Source organism: Olea europaea, chromosome 16 (genome assembly GCF_002742605.1).
Source record: "Olea europaea var. sylvestris chromosome 16, O_europaea_v1, whole genome shotgun sequence".
NCBI classification, from domain to species: Eukaryota; Viridiplantae; Streptophyta; class Magnoliopsida; order Lamiales; family Oleaceae; genus Olea; species Olea europaea.
Genome location: NC_036252.1, coordinates 16,702,692 through 16,716,235, shown reverse-complemented (window position 1 = coordinate 16,716,235; position 13,544 = coordinate 16,702,692). Strand labels below are relative to the sequence as shown.

At 35.1% G+C, this 13,544-nt stretch overlaps 1 protein-coding gene across 1 annotated transcript; it reads left to right on the top strand.

The window, feature by feature from the left end:
* Nucleotides 1-6,121: 6,121 nt before the first annotated feature.
* Nucleotides 6,122-12,377, top strand: LOC111412300. The gene is made up of 3 exons (XM_023043177.1): nt 6,122-6,365; nt 7,808-8,005; nt 10,439-12,377. The coding sequence occupies exons 2-3, from the start codon at nt 7,831-7,833 to the stop codon at nt 12,199-12,201; spliced, it is 1,938 nt and encodes a 645-aa protein (XP_022898945.1). The 5' UTR covers nt 6,122-6,365; nt 7,808-7,830; the 3' UTR covers nt 12,202-12,377.
* The last annotated feature ends 1,167 nt before the right edge of the window (nt 12,378-13,544 follow it).

The following is a 13,544-nucleotide window of genomic DNA, read 5'->3' as shown; positions in this document are numbered from 1 at the left end:
TTAAAAAGGAAAGAGAAGAAAAAGAGACAAAATTATAACTCAAGATGACTGGAAAGATAAAAAAAAAATTTGAAAAGCATAATCTTTACTATGTAAAATTATTCTATGCTTATAATTTTCTCAAGATTGAGTAGGAAGTTTTCTAAAGTGATTTACAAAAATTTGTCTAACAAATCCCCTTCTTATGACAAGCATAAATACAAGCCCATGTTCCAAATGTCATACAATAACAAAACATATTTTTCTTAATACTCTAACACTATATTTCTCAATTCTCTGCACAACACAAAAATGCAATGCTTACCTTCGGAGCAAATGGTAACATTCTTCTTAAAAGTTTGTTACTTTGTATTTTTACCTTATATGGCTTACGATAATGTTTGATTATTAACATAGGCACATTTTACTATTAACTAATTAATGTTAATCTTTATTGATTATTAAATAATCTTGCGTTACATGAAAAATAATCATAAATTCGACTAGACTACTAGCACTAATGATCTTACTTCTAACTTGAATTCCCTTTCTGACTGAACCAATTGGAAGATCTTTCTTCCCCAACAAAGTAGTTCCGCTTCACTGTCCAGCCGATTGATATTCTTTCAAGAGAGCAATATAATAAGTCTTTAAACAAGAAAATAATATATTCATGATACAAAAACTCTCGTCAAGCTCTAAATCTAATTTCGTTGTAATCTCATATATGTAACAATTCTTCACCAAAATTCTAATTTATTCACATAAATTCTCAATATTGAAGATAATATGCATTTGTAGGTTAATTACTTTAGGCGATAAATAATAGGGCATGGTAAAAATATTGGCCCAAAAAAAGTTTTAGTCCACTCCAAGTGGAAACTTTATATCTACTTGCGGAGAGATCAACTCTCTTCGCACAATGCGGAAAGATGGTCCTTTTTTATCGATATTTTTTTCTTTTTTTCTCTCTGCTTTCCCTACTTTTCTCCGATTTATATTCCTCTCGATTGTTTTTGACCATGGATTCTTGACAAAGGTATCTAAGTTTTTCATCTTTTACCTCAAACCTTAAAAGATTGTTTCTAATATGATTTCTATCTATTTTTCGCTTGTATAAAATACAAATCATAAAGAACATGTTTACTATTTTTCTTATTTAATCTACTTTATTTAGTGAGCAATGCTTTTCATTTGTTAGGATGGCTTTAAAATGGGAAAGTCACTTGAAAAAAATTAGCAATTTCATAACCACCCTTATTTTTTCTTTCTTTCTTTTTTTTTTTTAATTTCCGGAAATAAAATCATATAAAAAGAAAACAATATTGAATTAAGAAATTCAATATTAAATAAATTTTATACATTTATAACAAATTATAAATCCGTCTATGCAACTTATCGTATTTGCAGCTTACCGTATATACTGTCTACCGTATTTACAGTTTACTGTATTTGCAGCCTACCGTATTTACAGGCAACTTACCGTATTTGCACATTACCGTATATGTTGCCTACCGTTTTTTCATATACCGATTTTTGTATTTATAAATATCGAGAATGCAGAACATCGTACATTCACTTACCAAATCGAATATCAAAAAAAAAATCAAATTTTTATTTTTCCAACATAAGCAGAAAATAAATATTAAAATATATGAAACACAAAATATAAACGCATATGAATTTGCAAGTCGATTTATAACTTTTTACTCAATCTTCAATTTTCCAATATTGAATTATACAAAATTTAGAAATATAATCTTCACATTTAAACGAGAAAATAATGTATACATGATACAAAAACTCTTGTCAAACTCTAAATCTAATTTCATTGTAATCTCATATATGTAACAATTCTCCACCAAAATTTTAATTTATTAACATAAATTCTCAGTGTGAAAGATAATATGCATTTGTAGGTTAATTATTTTAGTCGATAGATAGTAGAGCATGGTAAAAAGGTTATCCCCAAAAAAAGTTTTAGTCCACCCAAAGTGGAAACATTATCTCCACTTGTGGAGAGATCAATTTTCTCCGCACTGTGCGAAGAGATGATCCTTCTTTTATCGGTAATTTTTTCTTCTTTTTTTCCTCTTCGCTTTCTCTACTTTTCGATGTATATTCTTCTCGAAGATGATTTTTTACCATGGATTCTTGACAAAATATCTAAGTTAGTTTTTCATCTTTTACCTCAAACCTTAAAAGATTGTTTCTAATATGATTTCTATCTATTTTTCACTTGTATAAAATACAAATGATAATGAATGTGTTTACTATTTTCCTCATTTAATCTACTTTATTTAGTCAGCAATGCTTTTCATTTGTTAGGATGGCTTTAAAATGGGAAAGTCACTGGGAAAAAATTTAGCAATTACATAACCATCTTTCTGTTTTTTTTTTAATTCTCGAAAAAATAATTATATAAAAAGAAGACAATATTGAATCAAAACATTTATTTCTAAAGAATTAAGAAATTCAATATTATAAATTTTATATATTTGTAACAAGTTATAAATCCGTATATGCAGCTTGCCATATTTGCAGGCAGCTTACAGTATATGCAACTTACCGTATTTGTAGCTTATTGTATATGTTTCCTACCATATTTGCACATTACCACATTTGTAGTTTACCATATGTAATGTCTATCGTATTTGGAGCTTATCGTATTTTCATATGTCGATTTTTGCACTTATAAATACCGAGAATGTAGAACGCCGTACTTTACTTATCAAAACGAAAGTCAAAAAAAATTTCAAAATTTTATTTTTTCAACATAAGCAGAAAATAAATATTAAAATATATGAAGCACAAAATATAAACGCATATGAATATGCAAGTTGATTTATAACTTTGTGCTCAATTTTCAATTTTCCAATATTAAATTACACAAAATTTAGAAATATAATCTTCACACTCAACTCAATCATATCAACACTGTCAAAGCATACAGGCAAAATAGTTTTTATAACCTCGTATATTTTTTATTCAAACATGAAATATACAAGCATATTTTTTCTAGATGACACAATACTGTTATGCAATTGTAAAAATAATTTGCAATTATTTTCTCATATCATGAAAATATTTCTAGATATTGCTTCAAAAACATTCCAAAAAATCAAAATTCATACGCTAATAAAAATATGATAAATATAAAATTCGTGCAACGCACGTGACAGTGACTAGTAAATAAAACAAAAAGAAAAAGAAAGACCTAATTGCAATCATAGTCCCAAAATTTTTTAATAGGTACAAATAAGTCTCAAATAAATTAGTAAAAGGGTCATTAGCACATAATGTCCCTATCTTGAGATTGTAGCTCTTGACTATTTTTCCCACTTCAATTTGGTCCTTCATCCCCCAAGTTTTGACATCTTAGTCCTCAGCATTTTCAAGTTGTTCTTTTTAACACTTCTTTAGTCGATTTTTGAGAGTTGCCCATTCTTCGTCCACCATTGCGTTCAACAATCATGTTATATATACACTTTTTTACATCATTATTTACGTCATGCCACCTAGCGATTCATTTTTGGACAATTTAAAAAAAAAAACACACACACACACACACACAAACACACATGTACACACTTCTTGTGAACAATTTTTTTTTTTTGAAAACAATAGTGTCAGCAACAATGTCAAACTGTGAATGTACATTTAGCATTTTTCTTCTTCAATATTTGTATCTTCCTTTCATTCTATTTGATATTGGAGTCTTTAACTTTCAATCTTCTTATATTTTAACCCTAATGATTTGATATGTGGTCATGTGCCTCGGATTTGAGTTAAAATATGTGATTGGCTTGTCTATATTATTGAAAACTTCTTCCATTCTCAGATTAATCCAACAAGAGAACTCTCCAATCAACAAAGTCTCCCTTTCAAATGTATAACATATTAATTGGCATGTCAAATGATGAAGTCCCAGCTAAAACAAAATCATAGACGAAATAAAAATATGTAAGACAGAAATATTCAGATTATTTTGTATTTTGATGCAAGCTATTAGACCAATATGTTCACTCAAAAGGGAATATCATGCATGTTTTGTACTCAACATCGAATATTAACATGAAATTGAGTACCATCAAGTTAGCAAGATGCACAATCAAGCATATACATCTCAAGACAAACTAAGAACACAACCACTAGTATGAAATCGACATGATAATAACTAGAATTAGGAAATTTAGTGAATTCCTTCCCAATTCTACTTCCAATGCCTCAATTCAAGAATGCTAAAAACTAGTACAACTTCGATGATAACTAATATAGGAGTTACTACATTTATAAGGTGTCTGGTGGTAAATGAAAGTAAATTTTTTAATATATTTTGATAGAAGTTTTTGAAATGTGTTGTTGAAAAGTTGTGAGACCCATGAAAGATGTGGTTAATATTAATTATGTGACTTTGACTCAAATTAAATTTTGATTAAAATCTAAGCCAAACAGGGACTTACTGATAAGTGCGATTTTTGCTCTTATTTTGGCTAACAAAAGTAAGGGCCTATTTTATTGGCCCTTTGTTTTCCCTAGAAAATGGAAATGGAATTCATTTTCTCATAAAATGGTTTGTTTTATAGCCTTTTAATTCCATGGAATTGGAATTCCACCTGCTGATGAGAATTTGAATTCCAATTTTTTTTTTTTTTTTGCAATGGAAACAAATTTTAGGAATTATTATAAAAAAAAATATTTTCCTTCAATTTTCATATAAAACAAAGTTAAACGAACACCAAAAGATAAATGATTTTCTTTGGCAATGGAAACAAATTTCATCCCCGATATCAATAAATTATATCCCTTTAATTAATAATTTTCATGTAAATCAAAGTCAAACGAACACCAAAAAACACATTTATTTCAACATTTTTCAGATGAAAAATTATATTAATCAGACACAATAATTTACAATTCTCAGGAAAATGATTTTTAGGCAATTCAATTCTCTAGAATTCGTTTTCTAGGCAATTCAATTCCATCTTTATAATCAAACGGACCCTAAATGTTTGGAGTCCTTTTGATTGTAATTATATTTAATTTTGTTTAATGTTGTTTGTTTGGAGTTGGACGAAAGAATTATGTTAAGTGTGCATTCCATATTTTACACCTTTGTTGACATTGTGTGGGAATTCAAAAGGTCTTAGGTGAAAAAGTATGTTTCAAATAAATAAAAAAAAAGAACTATCCAATTATGTGTCGACACATGACAATATAAAAAATGACAAGTGTGCATTCCATATTTTACACCTTTGTTGACATTGTGTGGGAATTCAAAAGGTCTTAGGTGAAAAAGTATGTTTCAAATAAAAAAGAACTATCCAATCATGTGCCGACACATGACAATATAAAAAATGATGTAAAACAAGATTGTAACATGATTGAATGTTACAAAGAATAAGGTCAGTGAAAGCCAATATTTCATTAATATTTTTTTCCCCCTTCTGCAAGGTGCCCTACGCTTTTATTTTTGAATAATGTTATTTGCAGTCATTTAGTACAGTCGTCCACCATGACATATATGTGACGGTTAGTAATTTGATATATGAGGCAAGAAAAAATTACCGTATTCATACATCAATTCACAAATTGTCATGTAAAATACCACGTAAGGCAACTATTGCAGTGACCGACTATAAATAGCATCACTCTTTATTTTTTATTATTGACGTCGATTCTGTTCTGCAAGGTGCCCTACGCTTTTATTTTTGAATAATGTTATTTGCAGTCATTTAGTACAGTCGTCCACCATGACATATATGTGGCGATTAGTAATTTGATATATGAGGCAAGAAAAAATTACCGTATTCATACATCAATTCACAAACTGTCATGTAAAATACCACGTAGGGCAACTATTGCAGTGACCGACTATAAATAGCATCACTCTTTATTTTTTATTATTGACGTCGATTCTGTTTTTTTTTTTTTAACGCCCGCGCCTTAATGGTAAAATCTTCTGCAACGGGGTTTTATCTGGCCACAGAAATATTCGCTTTATTAATTTGTACCACGAAAAAAAGAGCATAGTAATTTCAAAATGTACAACCGGATACATACGATAGAAGAATTAAAACTACAGCAGATTAAATCTCAGCCGTAATGCCTGGCCATTCGTTGTTTCTACTTTCTTGTTACACGAATTCATTTCTAAATGGAAACAAACGGAAAATCGAAAAAGGAAAAAGGAAAGAAAAAAACCCTAATCTTGATTCAGTTTCATTTTTCAGCCTCGAATGAGTTCTCTCTCTCTATCTTTCCACCCAATCTACCTTTCTCTATAGCGCGCTGTATCTAGCAAATAATTTAATCCAAACCTCCATTTCTTTATTATAAAAATTGAACCGACAGCAAACATTTTTCTCTTGATCGATCTGTTCCAGGTTAGGTCCCACCCTTGCGCTTTCTTGTGCTTTCTAATATTTGATCGATCGGGAGAGGGGCGCGTGCTTAGATATTATTTTTACTTTAATTTGTTTGTTTTGCCTTTTTTGATTGTGGGTTCATTGCATGACTTCGAATTGGGGGTTATTTTTTCTTTTCTGTTGATTTTTCTATGTTTGAATGTTTCCTGATCTCAAAGAGGCCTTCATGTTGCTTTTTTCACTTGCGTGGGTGCATTTGCGTAGAATTGTTGCACATAGGCATGTAATTATGTAAATACATATGAAGTGAGATGAAAAAATATTGATAAGTGGTTGTAGAAAGAAAAAGATTTAAATTTGGTGGCTTTCAAAATGTGGTGGGATTCCCAAAATTAAAGCTCAATAAGGGAATCCAAAAGGATGATTTCAAAGTGTGTTGGATGATTAAGAAGATAAAATTTGGTAGATGCTTTAGGGGTGTGCGTGCCCCTCCGGCTTATTTGCATAATGGCTATGATGTGCTGTTCGAAGTGAATAGAGCTGCTTGGAGGAAAATATATAGCACTGATCTTCTCTAATGGATGATCATGTGACTTATTTCCAGCAGCCTGAGGAAGTTTCATAAAGCACAATAAGCCATAGCAGTGGAAAATACTGAACATTCTTCTTGCATTTCTTGAATAGCTTAGACAAGGCAAAACAAAGTTTCTCGCATTATTGCTTTCGCTAAACCGCTTAAGAACAAATTCTCGAGAGAAAAATGTGTTTCCTCTACATTTATCTTAAGAGCTGGCTTTCATTTACTTTTTTCAAGTTTTAGCTTCGTTTTTATCTCTGGACAGGTAAGAGCTCTAGATTTTATAATGTTTTTGAGAGTTGATTTATATGGTTCAAATATCTTGTCTCCTAAAAGATGCATTTGTGATGTTTTAGCATCAACTTTCTAATATGATACGAGGTTCAACGATTCATAATTGGGATATGATAGAATTAATTATTTAATTCCTATGTGTAGCAATCATTAAAGAAAGATCTACTTTCCTTGAAAATTGTCTCCATAACTAGTGTTTCTTGAAAGGGTCAGATGGAAGAATTTGAAGAAATTAATTATTTCTATTTTCATCGCTTTTCTACCCTCTGCTCATAGAAACACACAAGCAACTACCAACTCATTGTGTGTATACTCCTTATACTTGGTCTTGTTCTGATTTTACTTCGTTTCTGTATGTTGCCTGCTACGACTAAACGATGTTTTTCATTTCACTCGACATGCAGTTCCATGTATTTTTGGAATCTAAGAAATAGCATCTAATATTTCCTATGTACTTGCTAACAGAGCAAACAGATTCTTTTGCTTGAAATGCAAAAGAATGCCCTTGTAGACCTTCAAACATCAGTACTTTGGTCTTTCAAGTTTGCGTATCTTGATTTTTAGTTAGGTTTATCATTTTTGGCTGCAGGAACTAGAACTTAAGTTGAAGGTATGTCTCCAGCATCCAGATCCAAGTCCAAAGACAAAAAGGCTGGGAAGGAACCCCCCAAGGGTTCTACAAAGCCTTCAGGGCATGTTAATACCGCTGCTGGGCTTCCGGCAAGTGGATACAATCCTGTTTTAGGAACATTCCAGACATTTGAGACAGCACCAGTGTCTTTTGCAGGCATGCTTCATGTGAATGGTCGATTCCAAAACATAGATGATACGGAGGATCATAGTGGGAATGCATTTGGAACTAGCGTGGAATATGATTCTCTTTCCAATACTGGTAGCTGGTCTGGTGAGTCAGAAGACCTAAAAGAAAAAATTTCGCACCCCCCTCAGCATCAGGAATCAGTACCTGGAGCTGACAATGATAAAAGAGACAAAATACGCCAGAAAAATGAGAGGAAACATCAAAGGCAAAAGGAGAGGCGAGCTCAAGAATTGCATGAGCGGTGCAGTGGCTATCTAATGTCAAGGAAGCTAGAAAAGCTTGCACAGCAGCTTGTGGCTATGGGTTTCTCTCAGGAACGGGCAACCATGGCTCTTATTCTGAATGAAGGTAGAGTAGAGGAGTCAGTAGCTTGGCTATTTGAAGTAGGTGAAGAAGACAAGCACCCGGAAAAAAATCTTGATGGAGGGACTAATTTGAAAATTGATATTTCAGAAGAGCTCGCCTGCATTACAGATATGGAAATACGGTATAATGCCTCCAAGCAGGAGGTCGAAAGAGCTGTGGTTGCCTGTGAGGGTGATCTCGAAAAGGCAGAAGAGACTTTGAAGTCGCAGAAACAGGAGCTTCCCACTGCTCCTTCAAAGACAGAAGACACTAGTGATCCTCCTACTGCTGGCAATGGCTATCTACCAATAGCTATTAATCAGAATGCAATGAGAGCACAAGCAAAACCTGCTTCATACACTACCATACAACAAAAAGATTTCAATTATACCGACGTTCCTGTGACAGTAGGATCTTCACTAGAACCTGGAACCAAAAATCTGCAGTTATTGAAGAAAATGCAACAGAAGATGGAGTGGACCAAACCACAGCAGATTGCCGTGCCGGCTGAGAAAAGGTGGCCAAGTGCAGGATCGAATCCTTCTATGCCCTACTCATTAACATCACCTTTGCAGGCTTCACCTCCATCCTCAAGGACAGAAGCACATTATGTTGCTGGGAATGAAGTAAAGAACCTGCAACTTGGATCAGTTAGAGAACCTATCATAATGATGCAGCGACCTCAATCCATGAATGGAAAGCACTTACATACTCCAAATGTTAGCTCATCTCTGCCTGGGACAGCTTTGGGTTGGTATCCAACTAGTGCTGGAACTATGAAATCCAATGGGTTGGTCCCACCTGTTACTGTCACAAGGAGTCTGAGCCCAGAAAGTGTCATTTCGAACCCGCTGTATAACCAACTTCATTACCAACCCCAAGAGCAATTTGTCTCCAGCAGTAGTGCAATGGATTCTCGAGGAACTATCCGGGGGAACAGTTTGTGGAATAAAGCAAGTACATCACCGAAGCTTTCTGCCGCTACTTCTCTTGGACTCTTCTCTGGTCTGGGCACCAATGGTGCTTCTGGATCGTCATCTCCAGTAGACTGGAACACAGGCAACTCAATGTTACAGTTAGATTACACTAACATAGACTGGAGTTTGGATCGTGGGTCTAGCTTGAGGCCCGGTGAGTTGTGGTCTGGCACACAATCTTTTATGCAAAACAACGCTCACACATATGGTTCATTTGCCTATGGTCTAGGAATGTCTACGAAGAGACCTGTTCTATCCAGTGGGAACGGTGCTTCAATTCCAGGGTTGCAGGACGGGGTAGCCACATCCGAAACAACTGCCAGTGTATCTTGGGATTGGACTTCTCCCTTCGAAGAGAAAGACCTGTTCAGTTTACCCAGACAGTTTGTTTTCTCCCCTTCTCTCTAAGATGAATGGAGAGGAGTGGGAGAATAAAGAAGATAGGAGGAAAAATGACCAGAAATTTGCTGAATTGTTGTTTGTGCTGGTTCTTATGATGCTTTGTCCATGTTTCGTGCTATGAACTGTCTATCTTAATGGAACAAGCATCTGATTTTCCTTGGTTTTATTGATTAATCTTCTCACGTTTTCGTTTTACAGTTTATCAAATTTCCATTACCTAACGAAGAAAATTGATTGTGGGCCATTATTATAGGTTTTCCGCTGGTGGCTGTTCCAAGCAGAAACATGGTTTGACAATTGCAATTTTACTTCGATTTCCAACACAGCCACCGTTTACCAAAAAGTCCCTAAAAATGCCTATAAAAAGGGCTATTTGCATAACTAAAAGGAGGCAAGAAAAAATTATGATCCAAAAAATTATGATCCAAACGTTCACTTTAAAAATGATGCATTGGATCAGGGCAAATTTAGGACCTATCCTTTCGTAAAATCCAATCTTCAATTGAATTTGAAGGGCACTTTTCGACAAAAATCATGCCAAAAACTTGTACACTTCTCCTTTTCGTAAAAACTTCACTCAACAATCCAAACCAATGCCCTCCCCAAAAAGAGAGCAAAATCTTGCCAAAATTTCGGAAGAAACTCGATCGTTGACTTTAAATTTATTATCCACGAGGCATGCTTCATGTGAATGGTCGATTCCAAAACATAGATGATACGGAGGATCATAGTGGGAATGCATTTGGAACTAGCGTGGAATATGATTCTCTTTCCAATACTGGTAGCTGGTCTGGTGAGTCAGAAGACCTAAAAGAAAAAATTTCGCACCCCCCTCAGCATCAGGAATCAGTACCTGGAGCTGACAATGATAAAAGAGACAAAATACGCCAGAAAAATGAGAGGAAACATCAAAGGCAAAAGGAGAGGCGAGCTCAAGAATTGCATGAGCGGTGCAGTGGCTATCTAATGTCAAGGAAGCTAGAAAAGCTTGCACAGCAGCTTGTGGCTATGGGTTTCTCTCAGGAACGGGCAACCATGGCTCTTATTCTGAATGAAGGTAGAGTAGAGGAGTCAGTAGCTTGGCTATTTGAAGTAGGTGAAGAAGACAAGCACCCGGAAAAAAATCTTGATGGAGGGACTAATTTGAAAATTGATATTTCAGAAGAGCTCGCCTGCATTACAGATATGGAAATACGGTATAATGCCTCCAAGCAGGAGGTCGAAAGAGCTGTGGTTGCCTGTGAGGGTGATCTCGAAAAGGCAGAAGAGACTTTGAAGTCGCAGAAACAGGAGCTTCCCACTGCTCCTTCAAAGACAGAAGACACTAGTGATCCTCCTACTGCTGGCAATGGCTATCTACCAATAGCTATTAATCAGAATGCAATGAGAGCACAAGCAAAACCTGCTTCATACACTACCATACAACAAAAAGATTTCAATTATACCGACGTTCCTGTGACAGTAGGATCTTCACTAGAACCTGGAACCAAAAATCTGCAGTTATTGAAGAAAATGCAACAGAAGATGGAGTGGACCAAACCACAGCAGATTGCCGTGCCGGCTGAGAAAAGGTGGCCAAGTGCAGGATCGAATCCTTCTATGCCCTACTCATTAACATCACCTTTGCAGGCTTCACCTCCATCCTCAAGGACAGAAGCACATTATGTTGCTGGGAATGAAGTAAAGAACCTGCAACTTGGATCAGTTAGAGAACCTATCATAATGATGCAGCGACCTCAATCCATGAATGGAAAGCACTTACATACTCCAAATGTTAGCTCATCTCTGCCTGGGACAGCTTTGGGTTGGTATCCAACTAGTGCTGGAACTATGAAATCCAATGGGTTGGTCCCACCTGTTACTGTCACAAGGAGTCTGAGCCCAGAAAGTGTCATTTCGAACCCGCTGTATAACCAACTTCATTACCAACCCCAAGAGCAATTTGTCTCCAGCAGTAGTGCAATGGATTCTCGAGGAACTATCCGGGGGAACAGTTTGTGGAATAAAGCAAGTACATCACCGAAGCTTTCTGCCGCTACTTCTCTTGGACTCTTCTCTGGTCTGGGCACCAATGGTGCTTCTGGATCGTCATCTCCAGTAGACTGGAACACAGGCAACTCAATGTTACAGTTAGATTACACTAACATAGACTGGAGTTTGGATCGTGGGTCTAGCTTGAGGCCCGGTGAGTTGTGGTCTGGCACACAATCTTTTATGCAAAACAACGCTCACACATATGGTTCATTTGCCTATGGTCTAGGAATGTCTACGAAGAGACCTGTTCTATCCAGTGGGAACGGTGCTTCAATTCCAGGGTTGCAGGACGGGGTAGCCACATCCGAAACAACTGCCAGTGTATCTTGGGATTGGACTTCTCCCTTCGAAGAGAAAGACCTGTTCAGTTTACCCAGACAGTTTGTTTTCTCCCCTTCTCTCTAAGATGAATGGAGAGGAGTGGGAGAATAAAGAAGATAGGAGGAAAAATGACCAGAAATTTGCTGAATTGTTGTTTGTGCTGGTTCTTATGATGCTTTGTCCATGTTTCGTGCTATGAACTGTCTATCTTAATGGAACAAGCATCTGATTTTCCTTGGTTTTATTGATTAATCTTCTCACGTTTTCGTTTTACAGTTTATCAAATTTCCATTACCTAACGAAGAAAATTGATTGTGGGCCATTATTATAGGTTTTCCGCTGGTGGCTGTTCCAAGCAGAAACATGGTTTGACAATTGCAATTTTACTTCGATTTCCAACACAGCCACCGTTTACCAAAAAGTCCCTAAAAATGCCTATAAAAAGGGCTATTTGCATAACTAAAAGGAGGCAAGAAAAAATTATGATCCAAAAAATTATGATCCAAACGTTCACTTTAAAAATGATGCATTGGATCAGGGCAAATTTAGGACCTATCCTTTCGTAAAATCCAATCTTCAATTGAATTTGAAGGGCACTTTTCGACAAAAATCATGCCAAAAACTTGTACACTTCTCCTTTTCGTAAAAACTTCACTCAACAATCCAAACCAATGCCCTCCTCAAAAAGAGAGCAAAATCTTGCCAAAATTTCGGAAGAAACTCGATCGATGACTTTAAATTTATTATCCACTTTTTTAGTTATACACATGCGAAGTGGAAAATGATGCAAATGAAAAAAATGTCTAAAAACACATTATTGATAGTATTTGAGAATTTTAAGAAACAAATAAATGAATTATGGACAATATATGAGAATTTTAATAATCAAATATTCGTTAATATTTGATTGCTTGAAGATGATCAAATCATTGATATCATATAATACCAATCAGGACAGAAAGAATTGAAAATCTCCAAATTTTATAAAATTTTATTAAAAAAGAACCCAAATTTCATCATCCTAGTGCCCCTACTTAAACAAGAAAAATCCCAACTTATATAACTCAAAACTCCAGCTGCAATGTTCTGGAAAAATAGGTATTCAGAATCATCAAAGTCTTCATATATTCCCCTACTGGTTCTTGGAGGAAGAATCACCTTCTCACTTGTGATTGGAGGTGCAGGGGTAGTTATTTATCTCCAAAAAAATTGAAGAAGTTGGATATACAGTTGTAAGAACGGTGCTACACTTACAAGGGATTTTTCACAGATATTTTACAGAATACGCAAAGTAATGAAGCACACCCCCATAAAATATTCACATGGGGTTGTGCTACACTTACAGGGGATTTACAGATATTTTACAGAATACGCACAGCAATGAAGCCCACCCCCATGTGACTGCCTGTAGAACATTGGGGCACTTT